Source organism: Cinclus cinclus, chromosome 18 (assembly GCF_963662255.1).
Source record: "Cinclus cinclus chromosome 18, bCinCin1.1, whole genome shotgun sequence".
NCBI classification, from domain to species: Eukaryota; Metazoa; Chordata; class Aves; order Passeriformes; family Cinclidae; genus Cinclus; species Cinclus cinclus.
In genome coordinates, this window is record NC_085063.1 from 1,622,203 (window position 1) to 1,648,329 (window position 26,127).

General features: G+C 43.5%; 1 protein-coding gene across 2 annotated transcripts; it reads right to left on the minus strand.

Annotated features, from left to right (window-relative positions):
* Positions 1–25,280, minus strand: RBL1 (RB transcriptional corepressor like 1). Of its 2 annotated transcripts, XM_062504763.1 has the most exons (21): positions 25,226–25,280; positions 24,088–24,288; positions 22,772–22,866; positions 22,513–22,680; positions 22,286–22,410; positions 21,494–21,543; positions 19,672–19,855; positions 18,082–18,248; positions 16,090–16,202; positions 15,443–15,546; positions 14,731–14,868; positions 12,984–13,148; positions 12,684–12,819; positions 10,501–10,767; positions 8,260–8,438; positions 6,240–6,416; positions 5,012–5,083; positions 4,744–4,828; positions 2,912–3,063; positions 2,337–2,501; positions 1–2,089 (listed from the first exon to the last, which is right to left on the minus strand). In XM_062504763.1, exons 1-21 carry the CDS (start codon positions 25,276–25,278, stop codon positions 1,919–1,921), a joined length of 2,967 nt encoding a protein of 988 aa, XP_062360747.1. In that variant the 5' UTR covers positions 25,279–25,280; the 3' UTR covers positions 1–1,918. The 2 variants fall into 2 exon arrangements, with proteins under 2 accessions (XP_062360747.1, XP_062360748.1); XM_062504764.1 differs by lacking the exons at positions 22,772–22,866; positions 24,088–24,288; positions 25,226–25,280 and having other exon boundaries at positions 2,912–3,078; positions 22,286–22,672.
* Between the last annotated feature and the right edge of the window lie 847 nt (positions 25,281–26,127).

The window sequence follows — 26,127 nt, forward strand, 5'->3', positions numbered from 1 at the left end:
CTTTGAAACCGTTAGAAAATTTCCACGTAAGCTATTGTTTCAGCTGTTCAAAAAGCCCCAAATAGTTTCTAGTTCACCTGAAAAGGTGAAGAATTCTGAACTGCATCCAGTTGTAGTACATTCATTTTCCTAATGAAGAAACACTACACCTACCAATAGTTAATAAAGATTTTGGCTCCATCAGATGTCTACTGTCATAGAAGACAGTGACAGTGTGGGAGTAGAGACGCCAGATTTGCACACAATATTGAATTAAAACCGTGTCAACTAAACTCTCATCATACATTACCATGGAAAGACTGATGCTGTCATGCCTAACCATACATTTCCTATCCAGAAAGGCTGCAATCCTCCACTTTTCATCTAAAAATCTGAAGACAAACATTAGAACTTGAATAAAGGAAATTGAATATCTACATGAAACCTACTCTACTGCATGGCCATTTCCTCATACTGCAGCTCTCCATGGGCAAGCACCTTTTTTTGAAAGTAAAAAAGTTAAAAAAAATAAATCAAATATTCAAGTAGGTAACGACTCAAAATCAAGTTTGTAAACTTTCTACTCCTTGTTGAGTAGCATCCCTGCACACCTACACTTAGTAATCAATTTCTCCTTCATCACTGGCTAGATTCATTGGCTGAGGCTGCTCAAAGTCACAACAGTGTTCTCCCCTAGAGCTGTGAATCTCACAGCATATACTAACCCACTCAGCCAATGAAAGGAACAGAGCCCCTCAAATAAGTCCTATTCTTTTCTTCATTCTTTTTTTTCTTTTCAGTTCAGTTACACAAAAACTGAAAATTACAGTGCTGAGAAGTTTCTCTATGGCTCTAACCTTAAATATAATTATAAAATAAGATCAAGCTACTGATTTACAGTAATGAGTAAACCCTGACTTTTCTCCATTTTGGTAAAAGAGACCCTACCAAATCCTCAGCATTAAAAACTCAGTCACAAGAACTGGATGTTGGAATTTATACTTTTCCAGTGAATCTAAGCCTTCAACAGCTATAAACCCTCACACATATATACCTCCTTACGTGATGGGCTTACATTCAGTGTAGATACTACACAAGAGGCTAAAGGTCTTCAGGAAAAAGATACAATGTGTTAAATGAATCTGTGCATTTGAACAGCTTTGACATAGCCAAGCCCCAGCTGCTGATTTCAGCTGTATTTCCTCATGGGTGAGCTGCCATCGGTATGAACAGTACCTAGGGCAGGCTACTCTGGCTTCCAACATGGAGCACCACTGGCTCAAGAGAGAGGGAATTCATGCTCACAGAACTGTATCTCAGTGCTTTACCAAAGTCCAATCTAAGTCACCATTATTTGTATTTTTAGATTATTGCCTTTGTTACTGCAAAAGCTGTCAGATACATGTCACAACCTACACTGTACAGGACTTCTGACAGTTCAAAACTGTTCAGCTCTTCCTGAAGCTAAATAGTTAATTTCTTCTCCCTCCAGTTACTCCACAGCAAAATAATGCATAAAATTCATTATTCTTTCCAAATAAGGCACTTTGCAAGTTTTTTCAAATACTAAAAGGAAACTTCACTGATTTCACTCATTTCATTATCACTCTTATTCCAACAATAAAACAAGTATTACAAGCTGAGTTACACTCAGAACTCAGGATGCTCTAAATGAGGCTTGAGAACATCCAATACAGCTTTCACAGAACACTCTTTAGCTAAAATAGCTTAGAGTAAGTTACAGGACAGTGTGCTCTTTGGGAATTAAGGTCACTGGCATTTCCTACATAACTCTTACTTTTTGCATCCTGTGGAAGTCAGGTGAAAGCTCAGCATTGAAGGAACTTGGCAGTTGTCTATGTACAAAACCAAAAAATAAAAAGTATACCAGCTGTATCTAGCTCTGTAACTTAGAGATCCCACAGAAAACAGAAGTTTTTTATCGATTTGCTCTTTCACTGACAACATCCTGCAGACGTTTTAGTAGAACATCATCATTTTCCTGGCAGAGTCGCTTCGTGGGGGATTCAGTGTCACTGTCAATTGTTATTGCTCGCTTCTTACTCCTATGTTCACCTTGTTTTATCATATTGTTGATGTCCTTCAAACTCTGTGATCAAGACAAAATAATGAGTTATTCTGACTCCATTTCAAACTTGCTCTGTGTCTGAAATTTCAGAGAACAGGTTATCCTGCACGTCTGAGTGATGGAGTCCACACACAGAATTCTACCTTTCAGCGCAAAGTGAGAGACTATTCATTACAACACACCAGAACCGCACTAGACCACGTCCTAATCAGAAGACTAATTAACCCTTTCTCAGATTGACCACCGTCAGCCTTGTTTTTCTCTCTACCTTGGAAGGGCTGCCATTGAATTTGTAGAGCAGAGCAGTTCGGGGTGTGAGGCAGGCGCCGTTCTTGTGAGGTGACACATACACTGAGTGCTGCTGGGAGATGCGCCGCGGGGACACCGGCTGCTGCCGGATGCTGGGGAATGGCGACAGCGGAGGCTCTTCCATCTGCAAGAGAGGAGACGTCTGCACAGCAGCTCAGAGCATCCTGAGAGCAGGAACTGCTCAGAAGATTAACACACTTCCAGGCCTTCTTTATTTAGAGTATTTTATCTTATGACAGTGAAACAACAGATCAAGTAATGACCAAGCAATAGAATTAATCTTCCAGATGCCTTACACAGACAGTCCACAGGGATTTGAGCAATATTGCACCAATGTAAAGAAGCTGGAACTGGGCTTGCAAACAGGGCAGCATCTGTGTCTGTCCTCTTGAAAGGCTGTTAAAGCAAGTCCTCATACCATTACCTCCAAATATGTGACTTGACCCACACTAGGTGACAAGACAAAGTTATTGACATAAGTTTAACTGCCAGGAAAAATGACTGTGAGTATTAATTCCAAAATACTTTACTTACCACATGATCCTGGTTTGTGATATCATACTTCAGTGCAAATGACTTTACTCTTCCTACATAGACTGCGTTGTAAAATTTAATAAGATCTCCTCTCTCCTCTGTTTCTGATTCACTCGAGTTCTCTGCTGCAGATCGTCCTGAGGAGCTGCCAGCTTTCACAGATGAGTCTAGCAATAAGAGAGGTTCAGATTTCAAAACTACAGCACTGGCAAGCCAGGCACTTCAGAGTTGAACTTATGATGTCCAGCTGGCAAGAACTTGTTCATAAATTGACCAGTCAATAAGAGGAATTCAATATATGTGCCTGAGCCAGGAGCAGGGTGTGCTGCAGGTCGTTATGAACATCAGGAGGTGCTACCAATTGCTGTGAACAGGCCTGTGGGTTATGGCTAAAAACCAGTATCAACCTTCGTTCCAAACCTGGTAACAGCTGTAGCAAGAAACTGTAGCACAACAGACCCCTTCTTCTAGGCTTATTTTGGAGAGCAGTACAAAGCCATTACTTTACAAACTAAGTTTTAAGCAGTCTGACAGCTCCCAGCTTTCGTCTTCTCTGAAAGTCTCTTGTGATCAGCTAGCGAGGAAAAACTTGGTGCTCAACTCAGATCTGCACCAATGAAGTCATGAGACCATTTATTCAGGTATGTTCTGTTAAGTGGGAAAAGCTGCAGCCACACAGAAGCATTTCTGTTAGTGTTTGCTCTCCTCTAATTAAGCTGAAGTGCTACTGAATACAAACTTCTATGTCTCCTCCATTCTGCTGTATGCTAACTAAAACACAGCAGCACACAATAAAGTCTCTGGCAATCAGTGCACTGAGACAAACATCCAAAGCTCCAGCTGACACCCATAAGAGACTCCTTTCTATGTCTGTCTTCATCCTCTCAACAACACAAAAACAGCTCCTGTGAACTGGTATCAAAAGAGCAAGAGTTAAGTCTGTGTAAAGTTGACACGAGTCCATAAACTGAAGAAAGTCTGGTGGGAAAAGCCACTGAAAACCTTTGTAACCAAGTATATTTGTCTGACAAAATACCAGAGACCAGTGTCACTTCAGATACTCCAAGTCATCCAGTAACTGTGGAGGTGTCAGACAGGATTTAGATGAGATCAGCACTTTTCATGACCCTGGTAAAATCCTCAAAAGGCCTTTAAAAATGGCTCTAATACTCATTAAGGCAGATTAATCGCACGCAGCGGGATTTGCCACAAAGAATAAACTAAATTCCATGTGTGTCATGGCTACCAATCAGCTCATGGGCTCATACATGGGCTTGTGATCTCTCACTTTCCTGACATATCACTCAAAACAGACATAGCACAGTTCTCATGCTTTCCTCAAATACTATTCTTATCCCTTTTCTTCCCTAACCCAGAGCAAAGAAAGCATTACCTATTTAAAAGAAACCTGAATATGAGAAAATGGTGGTCCTGGAGAGTTAGCATTTTTATTTTCTGAAACAAGGTCAGTCTTCAGAATAGGTGGTATTAAAAAAACCCCACCATAATATTCCAGGTTATCTTCACTCTTTGCTATCAGTGTTGCCATCCAAGAAGAGCTACAGTATCATTCACATACTAAGAAAATACTTCCACCCTGAGCAACCAAACTTTAAGTAAATGAAATTAAACATTCTTTCCAACTAGGAAGTGCATTTTCCATATCTAATAAACAGGAGACCTACTTACAAGATGGTTTCTTTTTCAATAATACATTTCTTTTTCTTTCATACTCTTAAAAAACTTTCTCTATTTCTTATTACTTGACAGTCCAGATCTTTTAGAGCCCCAAGTATGTTATTGAAAAGAGCAGATTCCTTTGCTGTACTCACCTTCTGTCATCTCCATATCTGGGTTTGCATTTTTGTCCAATGTGACATCATCAGAAGTATTTCTCAACAAGACACTCCTATAAACCTACATGACACCAGGGAAAAACACTCTTGTCAAGGAAAGCAAGGAAGTCAGGAGACTAGATGAAATCCAACTGAAAATGAACAAGTATTATCCTGCAGAGGATCTGACTTCTCTTACGAGCACAAAGACTTCAAAAGCCACCTCTGAGCTTTAGAGAAAGTAAAGGCAATGCTATTGACTTACATGGCTGTTTGCTTGTGGCTGATTTCTGTAACTTTTCATTATGTCCTGGAAAGTTCTTTCCTCTTTGGTTACCTAGAAAAGTAAAGGCTGCTGAAGACCAAGTACAAGCATGAAGGCCAGGCTGCTCAGGTCCAGTATGTAGCTTTTTGAGGAATACATAATTTTAAAATTTATTTCTGGTGATGAGAGCATGAAACAACTAAGATTTTTCTTGGAATTGCTTGTTTCTTAGCTACTAAAGCTTTTTCTTGCTTATGATGCTCAGGCATTACTCCTTTCCAGTTTTTTCTTCCAGTTACACTTAAAATTAAAGAAAATAAATATTATAAAGTCAAAAATGTGTTTTGCGAATTTAGAAGCTGGATCCCTTAACTATTCCAAACAAAAAGTGGGGAAATTCTGAACAAGACATTAGGCAGGTATGTACACACATGCAAATTACATGATAAAATACAGAGCACTGACTATTAAATGGCTTTGCTATCAGTATTGGCATCAGATGAGCCTAACCCATGCTGCAGTTATGAGCACAGGTTAATCACAATTTAAACATCAGTTTCAATCCACACGTAGTGCTCCTCTTCATCTGCCCTCAAGAAAAGGTAATCCAGCCTCCTGAATTTTGTGTCTGAATTAGGCTTGATGGACACTGTAACCATCAGCTCAAGTTTGAGTCAAACCAATAGTCCAGTTTCATAATCCAATTTAACACCACCTTAAATTAAAGCTGGCAAATGGAATAAGAAATTAAGTACAACAGGCAACCACCTCAATTCCTCAGCCTGTATCATCAAAAGCTAAAGGGATTTTTGGGAATATAAACCATCTTACATAAATTTGCTCCTGCAAATTTCTGCACCTGCCTAATTCTGTAATTGTAATGGAATTTTTAGTTCAGATTACACAGATTGTCCAGCTGACATATGGGACAGAAAACAAATACAGGGCAATAAGACCACATGGCACTTTGCCTGTGTCGACCAGTGCTCACCGTGAAAGCACTCAAGAAGAGAGGAAAAACTCTGTCAAGAATGTCCATCAACAAGCCAGTGAGCTAAGACATGCAAAACAAGGAGAAAAGCATACTGAGACTCCATCCACTTCTTGGAAGGACCTTCCCCTTCCCTCCAGTAATATGACATGAATTAATCAAACTCTAAAAGCTGAACACACCTGATGTTTTCAACTCAACATGAAATTCCATTAATTTATTAAAATCACACATTACCTTTGCCATGATATAAAAAGCACAGAGGAGGAGCTGGTCCAAATGCCTGTCTTTCATAAGATCAGCACAATGAACTAACGTGAATTCAAAACACGTCCATATCTTCCTGCGCAAGTCATTGGAAACATCCAGTTTTAAGCACAGGTCCCGCAAGCGCACACTTGCCAGATGATACACCTGGAAGGAGAAGAGTAACAGTAACAAGAGAAGCCAAACAAGCTGCTGCTGGCCTGCACAAGTAAAACATTTCAAAGCAGAGCTATTCTGTAAGGGCCACAAAGATGATTAGAGGGAAGGAATACCTCTCCCATGAGAGAGGTCTGTGAGGGTGGGGTTGTTCAGCCTGGAGAAGGTTTCAGAAAGGCCTTAGAGCCCCTTGCACTGCCTAAAGGGGCTCCTCTAGAGCTGGAGAGGGACTGGGGACAAGGACCGGGAGTGCCAGTGGCTTCCCACTGCCAGAGGGTAGGGTTAGATGGGATACTGGGAGGCAACTCTTCCCTGTGAGGGTGGGGAGGACCTGGCACAGGGTGCCCAGAGAAGCTGTGACTGCCTCTGGATCCCTAGAGTGTTCAAGGCACGACTGGATGGGGCTTGGTCTAGTGGAAAGTGCCCCTGCCCATGGCAGCAGGCGGAATGACTTGATCTCTTTGGTCCTTTCCAATCAAAACCATTCTGGAATTCAAAGACTAAGCTGTCCACTCTTCAGCTGTTCAATCTCTAATACTTACAGAAAATCCACCTAAAAACATTACGCCTATAGCTTCTATACCGTATGCCTTGCTGACTAATTAGGCACTTGCTTCGTGCTGGAAAGCAGGAAGGGGTAGTGTCATTTTCACCTGCTCTACTGAACAGGAGCAAGAAAGGAAAGTAGGGGAAAACTAACATTCTAAGTATGATGATCACTGTAAATAGAACATTAAAATTTAAAGACAAATACAAGTCAATGTTTTAGTCCTTCTTTACAACTAAGAGAAACTATGCTGCTATGACATGTTTAGTCCAAGACACAGCTACACCTGAAGTACTCCCCAGCTGATAGTAAACCTTCCAAAATGAAATATTCCCAACTGGCAGGTGGCTGATCAATTCTTAATCCATTCTCAGAGAAACCAACTGTCACTGGCAAAATTAAAGAACCAGTAGTTTAGACAAAGGATGTGGCTTACAAGTGTTTCCAGAAATCAATTTCTGTATTAAGATGTACCTTAAAGATTATTCATGGTAGAACTTCTCAAGTTCTATTGTATCTATACAGATACTCTCAAAGGGAAAATATCTGAAAATAACTTACCTAGTAAGAAAACAGCAGCAAAAAAAACCCAAAACAAAACAAAAACTTCTAATATTTTTGAGAGAGACTAATTTAGGGATATATTCTTTGTAGTCATCTAGACCAACTTACCCTGGTTCCTCTTAAGACCCCTCGCAAAAGTGACACTGCAAATGAAAGCAACTAGAAGTAAGCAATCCGAAGTTTCTCTGAAGCACACCCAGTTCTTAACTTAATCTTTAAATCCTGCATTATTTCAAACTCACTTCTTTCTAGAAACCTTTAGCTACTGTGTTATTCCTCACTGCTTTCTGAGCCCCCAGCCCAGCAAGATCAGCACTGCTGGGCAGACTTAAAAGTGGCAAAGGAGCTGGAGGAACCACAGCAGTGCAGCTTTGAATGAGTGAGACACAGGAAAATCATCTCATGTCAGATATGTCTAACCCTTGCAAAAGGGGGCAATCAAAATAGCCAAGAGAAGTAAAATCTGAAGCAAAGTATGCCTTTGATATTTATTTATAGAAGCTCCTAATTAAAAATAAAAAAAAATCTCATGGGTAGAAAGGAGAAAACTGGACTCCCTGCAACAATCAACATCTTCTTTCTTCTTCTTCACGGTATGTAACAACTGCATGCGCCAAGGGAAAGGCACATGAAGACTGAAGGTAATGGGAGCTGCACAGCGAGGCAGGCTCCAGCATGGCCAAGAGCACCAGTACAGCACCACTTCTGAGTAAGGACACTCACCTTCCTGTAGAACAGTGCCAAGGAGCCCGTTCTCCTTGGTTTGCTGGCTGCTGGCAGCTGCACTTCTTGTGCTTGGTTCCCAAGAGGATGGCAGGGAGCCTGTGCATCCACTTTACATGGCTGGCCTAAATTAATTGAAATGGGGATCAAGGTGATTCCACCCATGTCATTTGCAATACCTGGAGAGGATACACATACCCAGAAATAAACTGGTTGCTCTCATCATGTTGTAGAGTCAAGAGCAAATCAAACTCATTTATATACATTTGACATTTAAGACATCCTCTGTACTACAGTCAAAAATGACTCTGTCCCTCAGAGCCTTCAGAAATGGCAAAAATTACATTTCTGGTAAGGTTTAAAAGGAGAAACTGAATGTAAATGATCTTTTCTAAAGCTTATCTGAAAGTACAAGCAATCACAATTTCTGTACTTGGTTTTCCACTCTTCTGGGGTCAGGTGGGCATTCTTTTTTTTTATTATTTTTATTCTGCAATACTGGCAGCATATCCTATATACTCCTCACTAGTTTCCTCAATAATAAAATTCTCTTGCTGAAAATCTCCTTAAATGTGAGTAGAACAGAATTTTTCTTTCCATCTTTAACTATAGACACAATTTTTAAATTACAAAATGGCTATAAGCTCATTGCTCATGTATCATTTTCAGAAATACCCAAGTATCACCCAACTTCCACAAAACAGAAGTCTCACAATATTTTGATAATGTTATGTTTTGATAAATATAACACTTATCCATAAGTTCAAGAGACTTTTGAGATTTTAACAGACCAAATTAAGACAAAATGCAGTAAATCATTACTGGAGCTGAGAACCAAAGTACTGCTTAATGTATGAGGTATAACTGGAAGGAGCAAAACTCCATGATCTTTACTTCAAGGGGAGAAATCCTCAGTGTGTTTGCCAGGGATCAGCTGTCCCCAGGGAGATGATGTCAATATAAACATATGCTTTTTTGTTGTTGTTGTAATTTAGGATTGCTCCTTCTGTTTTCTTTCCCTCAGGGAATTTTCTCTCATATATTGCTGAGACAAAAACCAGTACTTAAGAGAGACAAAATAAGTTGCCATGCTGCATACTGTCTTTACTTGGGGGGGGGTTTCTCTTTGGAAAAGATACTTTGAGATTTTGGTGGTGAGTGGTTGGGCTGGGCTCCTTGCCCTCTCTCACTGTAGGCTTCAGAGGAGGATGGTCCAGCTGCTGTTTACTGTGAGGAGGTCAGGAGCCCACCCTGTCCTCCTTCTCCTGCCATGGGTGAGCCTTTGCTCGTGAGAGCAGCCACTGAACTGGGACCTTAGTGGCACCCTGCCTCACTGGACAGGACCCTTGCCCTCAGCTCAGGTACCTCAGGGGAAAAGACTGGGACCCGACCCCCTCCTGGAGGGCACACTGCCACGGCTGTGGGAGGCAGCTGCTGCAAAGGAACAGGTCTACCCCTGCCCCTGCCCTTCCTTTGCCACTGCTCCCAGTTCTGACTACACTGCAGCCCCGCACCCCTGCCTGCCAGCACACTGCTTAGGACTCTTTGCCACACTTCATTTGCCACCCGGGATCTGCCCACCTCTGCCGTTCCAGCTGCTGCTCAGAGGTCTCCTGCTGCAGTCCATTTCCCCATTTGGAGGAGCACCAGCACCGGGACCGGCTGCTCGCCGTGAGTTCCCTCAGGCAGCCCCTTCTCCCTCCCTCCCTCCCTTCCACCATTCCCGTGTGGAGAGAGGCGGCCGAGCTCCGCCACAGCGCCCCCTGCAGCCGCGGGGGAATCATCGCAGCCGCCCTGCCCGGCCGGGAGCCAGCAGCGCCCCTGCCGGCCGTGCCCGGAACTGCACCGCAGGGGAAGGTGCCCGCGGCCGGGACGAGGCTGGCACTGGGGCTCTGCCCCTGCTGGGGGCTGTGCCGGGGCTGCTGTTTGTTTGCCTTGGGATACGCACACACACACTGGGAACCAACTGCTGCTGCTTCTCCCACAGCTGTGCCTGACAGCCCCCTCATTTCAAAGTTAGAATAATCGGAGGGAAAGGGAGTCATATTCTCCATTCCAAGGGTGGTTCATACCTTCTTTGGTAGACACCTGTCTTTCACACCAAGACAGTTGTTGTTGACAAAGTAACAGTTTTTTTAGAAAGAAAAAGCAGCATGCTTTCAAGATTCATGGTTGGTCTAAGCATATCTTAAGAGCAAAGAAAACATCCTAGTAGTGAAGAAAAACAGCAGTAATTCCTACCATGCAGTGGGATAGTGACCTTCTGTTCTGCTTTTCCTGGTCCCGTAGTGGTTGTCATGGTCAGCAATGTCTGGCCAGGAGATGCTGACATGTTTTCAGCACCAATGCTTGACGCTGGAGCAATTGTCAGCTTAGTTCCTTTTGTTAAGACTTTTTCTATCTGCATTTCTTTGGGGCTGTCATCTCCAAAGAGCCTTCTCTTAGCACTTCCAGCTGTAGGAGAACTGTAGCGCTCATGAACAGAGATTGGAGACAATGGCTGCATGTCTGGCATGTCAAGGAAGAAAAAACAGACCAAACAAAACCTTAACAACAGCAGCTTAATGGAAACACTTCTGCAAAGGGGAAAGGATGCCTTCCAACTACACCAGCAGAGATCACTTGTAGTGATCTCAGAGCCTGCTCTCAGAGTTCACTGCTCTGAGGTGGTAAGAACAAGATCTGTAGTTTGACTGACTCCTTTTGCAGTCATCCCAGATGGCACAGTTCTGCCATCAGGTACCACATGGGAGCTGAGCAGCCACTCTGATCCACAGAGACTGAGGAACACAGAGGATCACAGGTACTTAACTCCAGTCAGCCTAGCAGTTATTAATATCTGCAAGTGTTACTCCTGTGAACACAATTCCTTTACAGGAACCTTGACCATATTCCTTGGACATGCTGTTTTCCCTATGTTCTGACTTTTGAACTCTCTCTAAACTTCCCCCAGTCAGGTGACTCCATCCTCACACAGCCCCAGTTCCCCTCAGGCTTTTCTGTTGCTTTCAAGCATTTATTCCAGTAGTAAGCCTGAAGTACACATCACTAACATACAGGCTTCTGTTCACAGGCTTTTTGCATTTCTGCTTCAGTCTGTGACAGTATCAGTAAGAACTGTTTCCTTTTTCCCATGAATCAGAAATTGTCTGGATAATGGTCAGGTGAGATTGATTGGAGACTGTGGGGATTGAGAGATACAGACCATGCGATGCAAGCAAAGCCAGTTTATTCCACTAGTCACCAGTATTTACAATTCCCTAAATTCTGTACAAAATGTTCCACCCGAACCTCTTTGCCCCTGCTCCCATTATCAACACAATATTTTTGGTTATCAGGTCCCCATCATAATCTTTTGTACCAGCAATGTCCTTGCTACATCTTCTCAGAGGGTCAGCGTGACCAGACTAAGTGATGTCTTCACTTTAGCTCCTGCCTTGAGTTTCTCTCCCACTGCTTCCACTGTACCAGGGCCAGGAGGTCAGTGGCACTACGCAGCTCAGTTTCTGTGCCTGATCTTCCACAGGAGCCCTTACTTCTAACTCTTTCAAGATGGTTCCCTTGGTACCAAAGACAAATAAACATTTCCTATCCCCACCATCCTCCCAGATGAATTTAGAAGTCTCTAGTACCAGATTCTCATGTACAAAGCTGTCTCACACACAGTCTCCCCCCATATATAAGACACTATCTCCAATCTGGTTCTTCTTCCATCAGTGAACCCTAACACTTACAGCAAGTGCTTGTACATCTCCTTCCTAAGGAGTATTTAAAAAAAAAACCCAAACAGTCTTGTTTGTTGCCAGGCAAAGGAGACAACACCAAAGGAGACAACATTACACAACCTACCATACACCTGCAAGAACAGATGGACCAGCGTCTGGGATACAACTAAAGCAGCAATTCCTAACTATAGAGGCATGTAAAAGAAACAGCAGTGCTGGCACTGCTTCTGCACCCTCACTTCAGGAGACAGTTCTGTGTGAGACCCAAGAATCTGCAAAAAGCAGCTCTTCAGAGGACAAAACACAGCAGAGGCAAAGCATTGTCCTCCACCCCTGCACAAAAACAGTTCTGTAGGAAGCAGGATTAAGCGTAGTTCTGTCATTACATTAAAACCCGGAAAAATTTGAACATCAATGGACAACAGATGACAACCCACCTCAGAGTAAGGTCACCCTGGCATCAAACCAGCAGCAAAATCTACTCCAGTCCAGAAGGGAAGCACTGTCACCACTGTCTGCTGCCAGTGAGTCACAGCATTGGTTTGACTGGGTGCATCTAGACCTTCCCACGATCAAATAAATGTCACAATTCCGAACACTCAATTCAGATTCAAGGTTGATTTTTGCAATTACAAAGAAGTTTTAAACCCCTCTCCCCAAATTCACACATTCAAATAATGTCAGAAGCCTTGAGCATACCTCGTCTTAAACTTCCACCAAGATCTGTCCGAACCTCTTTCACTCGAGGATGAATTATGGGAGACAATGGCATCATGGGCAAGTGCCCAAACCCACTTCCTCCATTGCTGGCCTCAAAATTACTGGGAAATATTACCTGAGAAATAAGAAATGTCAGTGTAAGATAACAATTTCCTTTCTTTGTGACAATCTATTAATAGAAGATTTTCTGCAGTAATGGTCTAATTTGAATAGTTTTCTGTACAAAACAAGTGAGAAAAAGAACATGAATTTCCTCCTAACAGGAATGAGATCACATACTTCTTCACAGGTTGGGACTTTGTTTTCTGAGGCCTCGAGTGCATTCCAGAGTGCTGAGTTCCGAGTCCAGGCCAGACTCTCAAGAATCTGTTCCTCAATGCTATTGAGATGCTTCACCATGTCTCTGGAAAGTCCTTCCTCAGACCGAATCAGCACTTCAATAACCTGATGGCAATGACACACACAGAGCAATGTCACACTGCTCATGTTTAACACCATCAAACTTTATTTATTTCAGGCTCCGGTTCAAAACAGTAGAGTGCTCCAACCTCCTCCTCACATCCTCATCTTCCCCATCCCTCTCCTGATCCCTCTTTTTTTTAACCCTCTTTCCCAAAGCAACCTGGGAGCCGGAAGAGGACAGCAGATATGCTGTCAGTGCAGAACAATCCACTCCAGGGGTTTTTTAAGGCCCTCTCTCATCACTGCTATCCATGCACAAGTGGAAGCGCTAGGCACACACAGAACTGATCTGGGAGATATGATCAGGTACAGCTGCTCAGCAGGGGATGTGACAGCCCCAGCGTTTCAGCTCTCCTTCCATACAAACAAGCAGCCCAAAACATGAGGAGCTGAAAACCACCACTTTGAAGTTTGATTTGAGAAGCACTCAGAACCCCTAACATGGACAAGTGGGGGTTGAACAGAGCTGACAAATCCCCTGCAGTATCATACTCCAACACAAGATCCACTCTGAGTTATTCCTGTCAGAGGAGAATTCAGCCTGTTTTTCTAAAACTCCAGAGGTGGAAATGCCATAAAGGTTCCCTGGAAGACCTATTGATATGTTTAGTTGCTCCTACTACAGAATCTACACCCAGAGAGCAAAGTTATAAATATCACAAGTCTCTCTTGTGTGAGACCTTTGCAATGGCAACTTTTGTCCAAATAAGAGTACTGCAAGAATATACACTGAATAGCTGAGAAAATTCAAATCAAACATAAATCTGTTCCACAAAGTTGTATGACCAGTTTTGATGGAGACTACCAACACCCATAGCAATATTGACAGATTTGTTACAGCTCCACTACTACCCTAAAGCTGAGGACTAAAGGAAAAAGAAAGGACAGAATGTGAACCAGCTTTCCTAAAGGCTGCAATTTTTTGGTTGCTGGTTTTTGTCATCTTAACAGAACTATTTGATTTATTCAGAACTAACCCCAGTAAGCTGCTAAGCACAGCAAAAACTGGAGGCATATATATAGGTGATAAAAGGATTGAAGTAGCCAAAAATCAAGTAACACTGGAAGTGGGGAAAATGTGGTTAAGAAAAGAGCAAAACCAGAGAACAGCCTGGAAAAGATATTGTGTGTTCTTTTACATGAAGGAAAAATCCCCAAACTTAGCAAAGCAAGCCTGTGATAAGTAGCAGTGGCTAAAGGCAACATTTAAATCTGTATCTGCTATTTCAAGACTACACTGCAGTCAATAAATATAAATATCAACAAAATATATGCTTGAAGGCTTTAGTCTAGTAAAAGTTGATCAGCAGTATGTTACAGATCAGTACCATTTACAAAATGTGGGGTTTTTTTCTTTATATTTCAGCTTCAGCTCTGGCATTACACCTTCTAAGTAATACATTTCAGGAGAGCCAGAATTTAGAATAGGCCTAATGCACAGTTAATATCAATCTTTGTCTTACCTGATTCCCAAGGGAAGAAGAGCATCATCCCCCCTATGACTCTCAATCCAGTAACATGCCATTTTTAATACAGATCCTGTCCTGAGACAATGTTTATTTACCTTATAGAAATAGAATGGCCTGAGGTCAAGGACTTCAATGATCCAGGGGAAGGTGCGTGGGGAGCTGTAAGCAAAGAGCACAATCTCCAAGCAGCATGCCAGGAGGGAGCGGTGAAAGAGATCCTGTTCCAGGAGAGCCTGGAGAGACCACAGAACATGGCACTGGCCTCAGACTTGGGAAACAGAAGTTGAATTTTGTGGCACTGACACTACACAGCTTATTGTTGGAAAGAAACTGGCTGCTTCTTCCATCCACAACCTCCTTTTAACACAGAAGCTGAGGAGACCAGAAATAGAGTAATACCACCAAAACGATCACATTTTGCATGCTATGCACAAATGAACTGGCCTCCTTGCTGTGCATCACAAAGCAGAGCAAATGTAGCGCTGTCTAACATGAAGTATTGATACAGTTCATTGGATAAAGAAGAGAATAAAAGTTATCTGTCCATAAAGAAGAGAATAAAAGTTATCTGTCCATAAAGTTGTGATTCTAGAAGGTAATACAAATTGAGATGTTTGGTTATGATAGTTATACTGGTTAAAATAGTAGAAGAAAAATGCATTTTGGCAGCTCCCATGTATTTTCCCTTTTTAGTATTAACAGTATACACGGAGTGCTTTACAGTGCTTTGTTCTGGAACTGCCTGAAGACAGACTCCAAGAAACAGATAAAAAAAGTGTTCTAATCTTCCACCAGTTCTCTACTTACAGTCAGATCCTTCCCATGCAGTCTCCGTGTTTCTTGCACCACTATAGTCTCCAAGATTTTATAGTACAAGATCTCTGCCAGTTTTAATCTGTTTACAGCAAAATCTGAAATTTAAAATCAACAGAGATAAAGTCCAATACCACTGGCAAAAATGGGGTTAGGACTAAACTGACCAGCACCTGTCCTCATCCAAAATAATAGCTCATGTGTGTACATACAGACTTTGCAAACAAACAAAAAAAAATTTCAGAAATCCACTAATCCCAACTACAGCATAAAATTCCATAAATATTTTAAAGGATTATTTATTGCAATATTTTTTGTGATGTAATTTTGCAATAATAATTTTCCCATTTGCTTTTAGTTTCCTTTAAGTTTTAAAGCTAATACGAATACAAGTTTACACTTGTTAAGAGCTGATCTTCCGTGACTTCCTGGTTATCCCAGTTTGAACTCCAACCTTGGGTTTACTCTGCCATAAATGTTTTGTTCTTTACAGTGTACTATTTGACAGCAGCAATTTTCTGGTTGGGTGTATCCTGGGATAAAACCAGCTCCACTGCATTAAATACAGAAAAGAGTACAGGTATGCATTCTGTTTGCCCTGGTTTAGTATTTTGAAACACCCCATGCCTCTCACTCCATACCTATGTGAGATCCTGGCTGCTCATCCGTTGACTGAGTGTATCTGCAACAGAAGGTCTCACCAATTTCCTTCACTCTGCTCATGATGCTTTCCAAGGGACTGCGGGCACAAGACCTGAAGCCAAAGGCAAAGAAAGCCTTGTTTGTATAAACTAATACCCAGTTTAAAAAAATAAATATCAAGAGACAACAATAAGACCAAAATAAAAAGATAAGCCAATTATACTGAGCATTCCTCATCAACAAGAACCTGTATTACACAGAGGAAAACATCAAACATACGCAAATATTGTGTCCTATCTTCCTAAAAGGGCCAGGGAGGAAGGATATGCAGATCTTGGAATAAACACAGAAGAAAGCAAGAACTACAGCAGCACAGTGAGAAGATGAAGGAGTAAGGAGTAAGTAAGGATGCTACAACAGGCAACCAAACAACAAAGGCACCCATGACACCACACAGGCCAGGCTCAGTCTGAGGGAGCACAGAAAAGCTTAGAGGGAAGAGGCAGCAGCATCTTCCCCATTTCCTACCAAGACTGGGAGAACTGAGGACCTCCACAATGTTACTGTCATAAAAAAGGGCCATAGTATCTCTGGCTGGAGGTGCTCTTTCTCAATGCTTCCAAATCTTCCAGCAACTCTGTTTTAGAGGACAGTGGCCCGTGGCTGGTGTCAAATTAAGACACTAAACTACTCTGAAAAGTGAGAACTAAAATCAGCTAGGATTTCCCTTTGAAGAAAGTCTTCTAATTAACTTCAAAGCTTTTTCCGTGGAATTTTAATTTGAAAAGAGAATACTGAAAAGCATAGAATATTACATAGTCCAAACTACAGCTCCTCCATTTCTTCCCGGAACACAGTATATATACCTCAGTGCCTGCTGAACTCATATCCAAGATGAGCAAAGTACTCATCACAGCTCTTGCCAAAGGTTTACTCAATTCTTGTTCCCATTTAAATATTTACCTCTCTCTTGACAATCTGGTTCATTATTCGGAACAAACACATGTTTTATTACAGATTACAGACACATTAATGTCTTAATTGTACAGTATAAATAGTATCAGTCCTTATTAAAAAAAAAATCAAAGAAACATTCAAAACAAATGCATCCCACAGAGCAAAGCTGTAAACTTTTAAGAACTAGTGCTAGCAAAACTTTCAAATGTACCTAACTCCAAAGATGAGAATGGTAAGTATTTTTCACCTGTTTATGATGGTTACATCAAAAAAACATTGCTTCTGCACTTCAAATATTGAATGCTATTAATAAATGTCCATTCTGATTTATAAAAATATACCTGGACACCTGACACTGTAATATAGCAGGATCTTAATTTGGAAAGTTACTAGGCAAACACCCAGCATCTTCACAGGTATTTACTATTCAATTACTCCTTTTTATGAGCTATGCTCAGGGAGGAAGGCAGTAATCTGAAGTGTGCTCAGGGAACAGCCACCAGAACATCCTGAGTAGGAAACACGGCTGCTGCCATTCCAGGACAGCACTGTCAGTGACCAAGGTCACTGCAAGGCTCCTCCTTATGCCACGGGGTTAGACCAACACACCCTGAAGCAGTGTGAAGGAAACATGGGCAGCCTATAGGCTGCTTTCAGTTTTATTTTCCCAGCTGAGGGCTAAGATTGCAGCTTGTTCACCTGAACGTTTCCACCCTCCTCCAAAACCTCTGCCAACATGGTTACCACATCTTTTAATTAAGAAGTACTTATTTAAAATGTAAGCAAACAAAAAAAGGCATTTGGTTTTCAAGCAGACAGACAAATCAACATCAGCAAAAGTTGAAGCTCCATTTAACACAATGGTGGTGATGAGTCAGATGGGGGTGCGTGTGTTCAGCCACCCTTCTCCAGAACTGGAAAACAGAAGATCCTTCAACAAGAAATAATAAAGAACAAAATATTCTGTCCTGAAAAAAAACAACCAAAAGATGCTCTTCTGCTTCAATGAGAGCAGCCGAAGGGGACATACTCACTCAAAAATAGCTGTAAGTTGTTCACTCGGTGCATTTTTCAGCCCAGCCACCATGCTCTGCAAACGGCTCACACTCTGGGTGGCTGAAGCCACAGGAGTGATGGCAGCTTCCTTTTCTCGCAGGTATCTTCTGCCAGTCAGTGGAGTTGAAGGTGCAAATGACCTTTTCTGTCAGACAGAGAAAAATAATCAATAGAAATCAGCCAACAGTTTCCATTATCTTCCAAATGAGCATCTCCTGCAAAATTCCTTCAAAGATTAAAATGACACTAGTACAACCAGGTGAAGGCTTCATCAAACCTGTGAGCTCAGAAGTGACTAAAAATGAACAACAGACTTCCCAGGACTCCATAAATATAAAATATAACAACTCTTGGAGCAGCCAAAAATTAACTCAAAAGGACGTTACAACTAAAACACAGTAAAACAAGTCCTAAAATCTTTAAACCTGTAAATTTTTAGGCTCATTTGAACATGGAAAATACAGGGTGAGGAAGAGGAAGCACACGCTTCCATTCTCAGTCACTGACTGCATCAGCTGGGTGACACAAGGACTGGGTGGCTGAGCTGCCCAGGAGAGGTTCACAGAACATTCCCTGGGAAATGGTCCTGCCTTCATCCAAAGGATGAAGTGGCACTGAGCAGATGGCGCCATGTGGACTGCACTACCCATCTGTATCCTGCTCTCTGGAAGTGACACAATAAAGTTTTTCAATTTAATTATCTGAACTGACAACTTTCTGAAGATACAAGGCAAATAATGAGAAAAGGTTAAGCCTGCAGTCATTATGCATAAACAGTAACATTATTCTACTACAGAAACCGAAGCTCAGAATTAATGAAACCCATTCCAAACTCCAGTCTTCAATTTGCCTGAATATGAAATACACTTACATTTGGGAGAAAAAGCTAAGACATGTTTCATTTACACTAGCACCAGCATCTCAGAATAAGAATTCTTATTTTTAAATTGACATGTAAATCTAACAGCATATTGTTCTTTCACACAGGCAGTACTATTTTCCCTTATCCAAGATTAAAAAGTAATCAAGCAACTGTTTTCCAGCAGGCAAACTTCATTAAATACATATTATACTTTTAAACAGTGAAACATTAACTCTGTTTATAGGCTACATTTTGCAATGAAGAGAGACGTTGTTGAGGTTTATGTGTGAATCTTATTTTCCAGAGAAGGAAAGTTGACTTCTCCTTTCCAAAGAAAGGAAACAGTGGGAAAATGAATGAATTCACTGTCAAGGTTTCATGGTATGATTATGGGGTATAAATGAAGCTTGATCAAAACTAAAACTTACATATTTAGGTATTAATTACTTACTGATTTTTCTTAGACAAAGCCATACTATACACCTGAAACTGCACTCATTCTTCTTGAAGAAATAGTTATTTTTAAAAATCCACAGGAAGGAAGATGCCACCTTTTCTCCTTAGCAAGACAGCACTGAAGCCTGTGTTCATCATCTTCCCCTCAGGAAGAAGAAATTTCAAGTCACCTCAAACATTCAAAGAGTGTATAAGGATGGGAAAACTTGAAGGAGAACTTCAAGTGAGCTTGCCATGTCAAATGAATCACCTTTTCAAAATGCTGCTGCAGATGACATTCCATGTGAGCTCTTGCTGCTGTTTTCTCTCCTGGCACATCTGCAGGGAATTTTCGAGTGCCAATTTCTTCTTCAGCTTCAGCTCCCAGGAAAACTCTCTCATCAAAGTCACCCACAGTCAGAACATACTCCTCATACTCTTTATTCAGTGCTTTGCTGAAAGAGAAGCCCAGGTTTAACTGCTGAAGAAACAAAGAAGATGCCCCAGGAGCACAGGTACAACCCCAAACCAACACAGGGCCAGAGTTTCATGCTCTGGACAGCAGGGCTGCTCCCACCTCCCTGAGCAACCTGCCTCCAGTCATTCCTGCCTGCCCTTGGACCCAAAACCTCCCCAGGATCCCTGCAGGAATCACTCCTCCACCAGCATTTGGATCTCAGTAAGAAGAGGGAAAAACTAACTTTAACTTTACTTTCACATCAGTTGTGAATAAACCAATCTGGAAGTGCTCAACTGTCAGAGGTCAAATCTGTGTACACACAGAGCAACCAAGAACTGCACCCACCTGCTGGCTGGATTTCTGTGTTTGCTACTCTGTAGCCCATTATCTTCCTAAAGGTGCAGGGCAGGGGAAAGTGAGGAGCTACCTGCCTGGGTTTTATTTCTAAAACCACCACTGACATACGAGACCAAACAAATCTTTCATTTTCTTTATTCCAGCAAACCCAGCTGGAAAAAATGAATGTTTAAGCCCACCAAGGTTGCAAAACTTTCAACATATGCTTGGGAAGTAGAATGGAACTTCTAGATGAAAATCAGAAATGGCTGGCATCAATAATCTTTCCTGCAGTTAGGTCAGGAATGCAGTTCCAGCAGGTATAATAATGGAATGTAACAGTGTATTCATGACACAAGCAGCTCTGTGATCCCACAGCAAACCTGACTGTATCACAGGTTCAGCTGCCCCAAGCCTTTCAGGAAAAAGTAAACGTCTGTGGAAAGTTGGACCAAAAAAAACCCAGAGATGCTTACAGGAGTCTTTGAGATGCCAGACTACTTGCAAAAGAACAGGGACTACTGTATCATTCCATATGACAGTGTTACTGAAGGAATACTATTAATTTAAAAGTGGAAATACTAAGAGAAATTCAATGTTGAATGATCAAAGAAATTAGTTTACATCTAAAGTGAGGTGTTATCTGCATGGTTAAAACAATTGAGACTTTGCTCAAAATTCCCAAAGCAAACCAGCAAGCTAAAAGCTCACAAACAAAAGCCAAAAGCAAATTAATAGGTATTTTTGCAAACGGCAAAAAAAATCTGACAAGAAATTTTTTATAGTCTTCATTTAAAGTAGCTTTCAGAAGTGAATTCAAAGTTTCTGAAACAACTACACTTGCCTCCCACGGAAATTGTTCATCTCTTTTTCGTGGTTTTATAATTTTGCTTCCTTTTCTTTTGAGTCCATCTGCCACATCCATATATTTATACACTCAATTAGAGAAATAAATTTAGACATTTCCCTACTTGGGCATAATATATCTGCCACCTTCAGAGCCAAGGTTTTGATCTGCATTACATTATTCAAAAGTTACAGTTGCCAAAAAACCAGAGCAAGAATCAAAAAACCTGACACGAAGAAAGAATCTCTGCAGCTTGAACCCCTGACATCAGCCACACCTCAGATCCAGAAAGTGTTTCAGCCAGACAGCAGCTCTGATGGTCAAATAATCAAAACCCATTAGATATGGCAAGACAAAGGAACAGGAATATTGAGATTAAGTACACAAAGAAAAGCCTGTGCTTTAGACATGAACCAAGCCCTATGATTAAGAACAAAAGCTGTAACTTACCTATTTTCTGTGAAGTTGCAAAGATCCAAGAGACAATCTCCTTTTAAGATCTAAGAATAAAAAGCAGCAATATCTTAGATAATAAAATCAAAACTGTTTCAAGTGTGAGGGCATGATAGCCAAAAGGAAAAGAGCCAAAAAGGAAATGAGATTTAGGTGCATATATGGACTCTTTCTTTTGCCTAGACCAAAGGCCTTCAGTGCCATTACCAAGACAGAGTACAAAGCCCAACTGGATCCAAGCTCCAGACAAATTCACTGCTCAGAGCCAGCCCTGCACAGTGACATCTGTTCACTGCTGGGTTAGGGACTGGCACGATGAGCAACTACAAAGAAGCTTCCACAGAGCTTGGAAAACACTTACAGGAGCAGAACTAGACAGGACAATTTGTACATCTGCAACCTCAACCTCTCCTTCCAAAGCATTATGCTCAACTTCAGGACAAGCAGCAGGACCCACATGCCCATGACAGACATCCCACACAATTATTTCACAAGCAGATCACTTATTTTTTTGCCAGAAGAAAGCACCACCCTTCATGATTCAGTTTCACACTGCCAAGAAAGGAAAGCAAAGATTCTTCTCTGACATAAAAAGCTGGAACAGAGAAGACTTTACAGCACACAGTGTTAAAAGCGTGACAGAATTCTGCTCCTGCTAAAAATACAAAGAAAACCTGAACCAGCCTGAGTTCCTTTGTTCATCTCCTTTGCTCTCCCCTGTGCAACCTGCAGGATTTAAAAGACCACCACAGAGCACCACCAAGTGCTCATAAAACTCGTGAGATGTACCTTCCTATCAAAGAGCTTTGCAATGTATGGTTTGAAGTAGTGCTCCTTGATGCCTTTCGCTTCCACGAGGAGCCCGTCGTGCAGCTTGCAGAGCATGGCAATGATGCAGGGAGGGTCCTCGGAGGCTTTGATCTCCAGAGTGTGGAATTCCACTGGCAAGCCTGGGAACGAGGAAGAGGGGGGAAGACAACCAACCTTCACCTTCATTTCAAATGAGCCAAGAGAACAAAGCCCAGTTGATTGTAAATAATCTGTCCCCACCATACCTTTAAATGATGGATTTAGCAAATCTCTTCTGTTTGGACACAGAAGGGCATTGGCAAAAATCAGGTCCAAGCAGCACAGAAGCAAATGATAGGAATTTACTAAATCATCTCCAATCATACGGAAATTACCTTCAAGAGACAGCACATCACGTCAAGCAAGACAACAGAAGTTCACAGCTGGGAATATATACAAACCATGCAGGCAAAGCAAGAAGCCTACCCTTAGTGTACACAAAGAGAGTCCAGCAGAAGTTGAAGAGATCTTTGACACTGCATGGCACCCGCCTGTCAATGAGAAAAATGGGGGAGAAGTTACTCTTCACTTCCAGGAAGCCAAACCTTATTCTATAGTACAAATTTCATTCCCTTTCCCTGCTCAAAACAACAGCTGGAGCGGCTGTCTTCATTCCACACTAAGGCACAGTCTAAGCTACACGTCCCGAGTTCAGCTCTCATTGCCTGACACAGTGCATGACCTGGCTCCAGAGTGTCCTGCACACATCCACAACTTCCCAACCCTGTTCCCAAGCCAAAGGCTGCCTCTGGCCTCTGACCCTGCCATGCTATTCTGGTGTCACACTTCTCATAGAACCCTCCTGCAGCCACAGGTGGGGAGGTGACAAAGGCTATATATATTCCAGTAATGGCTTTTTTCTAAAATATTTTACTAAAGCATTGGCCAACCCTTCAGAACAGGCAATTATAGCTTGTACTACAGCTCAGCTGCTGATTCCTGTTTGGAGCAGAACTTTCCAAGCCCATGGAGCTGGAAGACCAAGGAAGACATGACTCAGCCCACAGAGCACCTCACCCTGCACTCTGACTGGAGATGTGGAACTACACTGGAGCATTGTACCAGAGCACATATCTCCCCTCACATCTAGAGAACTTACAAAAACACCTTGCAGATCCACAGCTTGGCTCCCTCATCCCCAAGGTTACATTCTCACTAAAAAGCTGTCACAGCCACATATTCTTGCAGGAGTATGGACAAGCTCCTCTCAATACGGCAGATGCTCCGTGTGTGGGGAAGAGGACACCACACATTCCCAAATTTGTCATAAAAATGAGCACATCAGCTGTAACTTCCTCCCAGTTGGCATTTCCACTCATGTGGCAACCAAGGCAAGCACCTGGCAGTGTGGAGGTCACAGGATGTGACAGCCCCAAGCAGAGGGACCATGGTGTGACACCAACTCCCTGCTAGCTCTGTGCCAACATAAACCACTCCTGTGCTACATCAGCTATTTCTGGTGAATGTTTGAAGTGTTGATCTCACTGTACCTTGGAGCTAACCCACTGTGTGGTAGCTCTGCCCAGCACACCCTGACATTCTCACTGTGGGACAGTTTCTGTGTTACAGCAGCTGGATGTGAAGTCCAGCTGACCTGAGCTGCACCCACTGGGGTCAGGGTGGCTCTGCATTGGCTGTATTTCACAGTCCAAGAGACCCCATCACTTTGGAAATTAATTTTCATAAACTTATACTGGGTATAACTCTTTCCCAGGAGAAGTCACATCAAACCTAAATAATACCTCTGCTTCCTGCTTCGATGTGGTTTGGAAGTTTCTTCATAAGGGTTTTGAAATATATCAAAAAATATTGGTTCAAACTTTTTGAAAATCACAGTTGACACTTCAAAATTTCTCTCCAGCCTCTCAACGCGCTCTCGGAATTCCTGGGGCAGGTTTGACATGTCCATCCACTTCTTCATTTTGCTAAAAAACTGAATTAAACTTAGAAGAAAAAAAGAAAAGTCTGCTTTGAGCTTTAATTGACTTCCATTCTAGAATTTTAAGCCAAAATGCAACATATTTACTCTATTAATGACAGATATGATTACTATGTAGGTTTACAATTTACTTTGATAAGACTCCCAAATTGTGTACGTTACTGGCTTTTTGTCTTTTATCTCCTGACCCTCTTTAAGGCATGGGAACATTAATTTGATGTGGAGGCTGCCAGCATGGCTGTGTAGAACAGGGCAGTGGTGGACAGCAAAGTGCAGGCAATAGCTCTGTGTGTGTTGAGATGGAGGCAGGACAGGCAACAAACAAGCCAAGGGTCAATGCCTGTCAAAGTTACCTGCACAAAAACCTGTCAGCTGGGGATGTAAATAACTGACAAATCCTTCTGCAGCTCAGCAGGGTGTGGGTCTTTAAATGGCACGAGAAACATTCCAGGCTCCTGTTCCCAGGCCAGAGCCACATTGACAGGGGAGCTGCTGCCGGCATCAGAAAGTGAGTTCTGTGATTACCAGCGCTGCGCTCCCAGAAAAAACAGCAGCTCCAGCACTCCTTCAGGATTTGGCCTGAATCCTGAGTCAGACACACGTTGTACTGGGATGGCATGCTCAGAGGTGTTCGTGGTCAAATTAACTACAGAGAGAAACAACTGGTGTGTATAGAATGGCTGCCAGTCGGACACAGGTGGTTTGCTAAAGGCTTGAAGTTGGAAATTACATATTTGCATCTAATTTCCATCTGTAATAACAGCGAATCTACTGCTTTTACCCTGCGGTGGCTGGCAGCGCCAGGAGCGAAGGCACGGCGCATGGATTAGCGGCTTTGGCAGGGCAGGGCAGTGCAGGGCAGGGCAGAGCCAGGGCAGAACAAGGCAGAGCACCGGCAGTGCAGGGCACAGGCAGGGCCGGCCCGCGGGCATGGCGCTCACCTGAGGCGTGCGGAGCGCAGGATGCGGGTCAGGGAGACGCCGTTCCCCTCCATCGGGCTGCTCCCCACGGTGGGCACGCGGCTCCGGCGGCAGGCGACGTACAGCGCGCAGGCCAACCAGTGCAGCACTTCGCCCTGCGGGGGACGGCGCCGCGGTCACCGGGGCAGCGCCGCGCCCCGCGGGCTCGGCCGGGGCGGGACCGCGCCCGCCCGGCCCCGCCCGGCCCCGCCCGGCCCCGCTCACCTCCAGGCTGTAGGTGCCCCGCAGCGCCGTGAACTCGCGCAGCGCCTCGGCCGCGCTCGCCGCGTCCAAATTGAGCTCCCGGCAGAGCCTCTCCACGGCGGCGCCGGGATCGGCGGCCTCCGGGCGGAACATGGCGGCGGAGCGCGCGCCAAAACCGCCGGAACGGGCGTGGTCGCTTCCGCCGCGGGGAGGGGCGGGGACGGGACGCGCGCGGGGGCGGTGGCGGTCAGCCGGGGTCAGCCGGGGTCAGCCGGGGTCAGTCGGGGTCAGCCGAGGTCAGTCGGGGTCAGCCGGGGTCAGCCGGGGTCAGTCGGGGTCAGCCGTCTGCAGGCGGCCGCTCGGTGCTGGGGACTGCTCGCGGCCCATTCCCGCGCACGGCTCCGGGAATCGCGGCAGGAGCGGCTTTTCCTCGGCCGCAGTCCCGCAGCCCTGGTACACGCGTGGGTGCAGCATCTTCCGGCGGCCGCCGGGCCCCGCGCATCCTCCAGAGCCGGGGAGCCGCCCGCGCTACCGGCACAGCCCCGCCTCCATTCCGGTCGTGGAGGGCGCTCAGAGCGCTTCCAGGTGCCGGTTCCGCTGAACCGGCGCCGACGGACGGAGCCCCCTTATGAGCACTACGCGTCCGTCGGGAGCCGTGGCCGTGGGGACAACCGCCCGCC

Excerpts from the sequence above, each read along its gene's own strand:
- RBL1 (XM_062504763.1), bottom strand. The coding sequence starts at position 25,278 with ATGGAGGGGAACGGCGTCTCCCTGACCCGCATCCTGCGCTCCGCACGC. Across the intron at positions 21,544-22,285 it reads CAAAGCTCTTTGATAGGAAG|ATCTTAAAAGGAGATTGTCT; the intron begins GTACATCTCACG and ends TTTTATTCTTAG. Across the intron at positions 3,064-4,743 it reads AGATATGGAGATGACAGAAG|CTGGCAGCTCCTCAGGACGA; the intron begins GTGAGTACAGCA and ends CATCTGTGAAAG.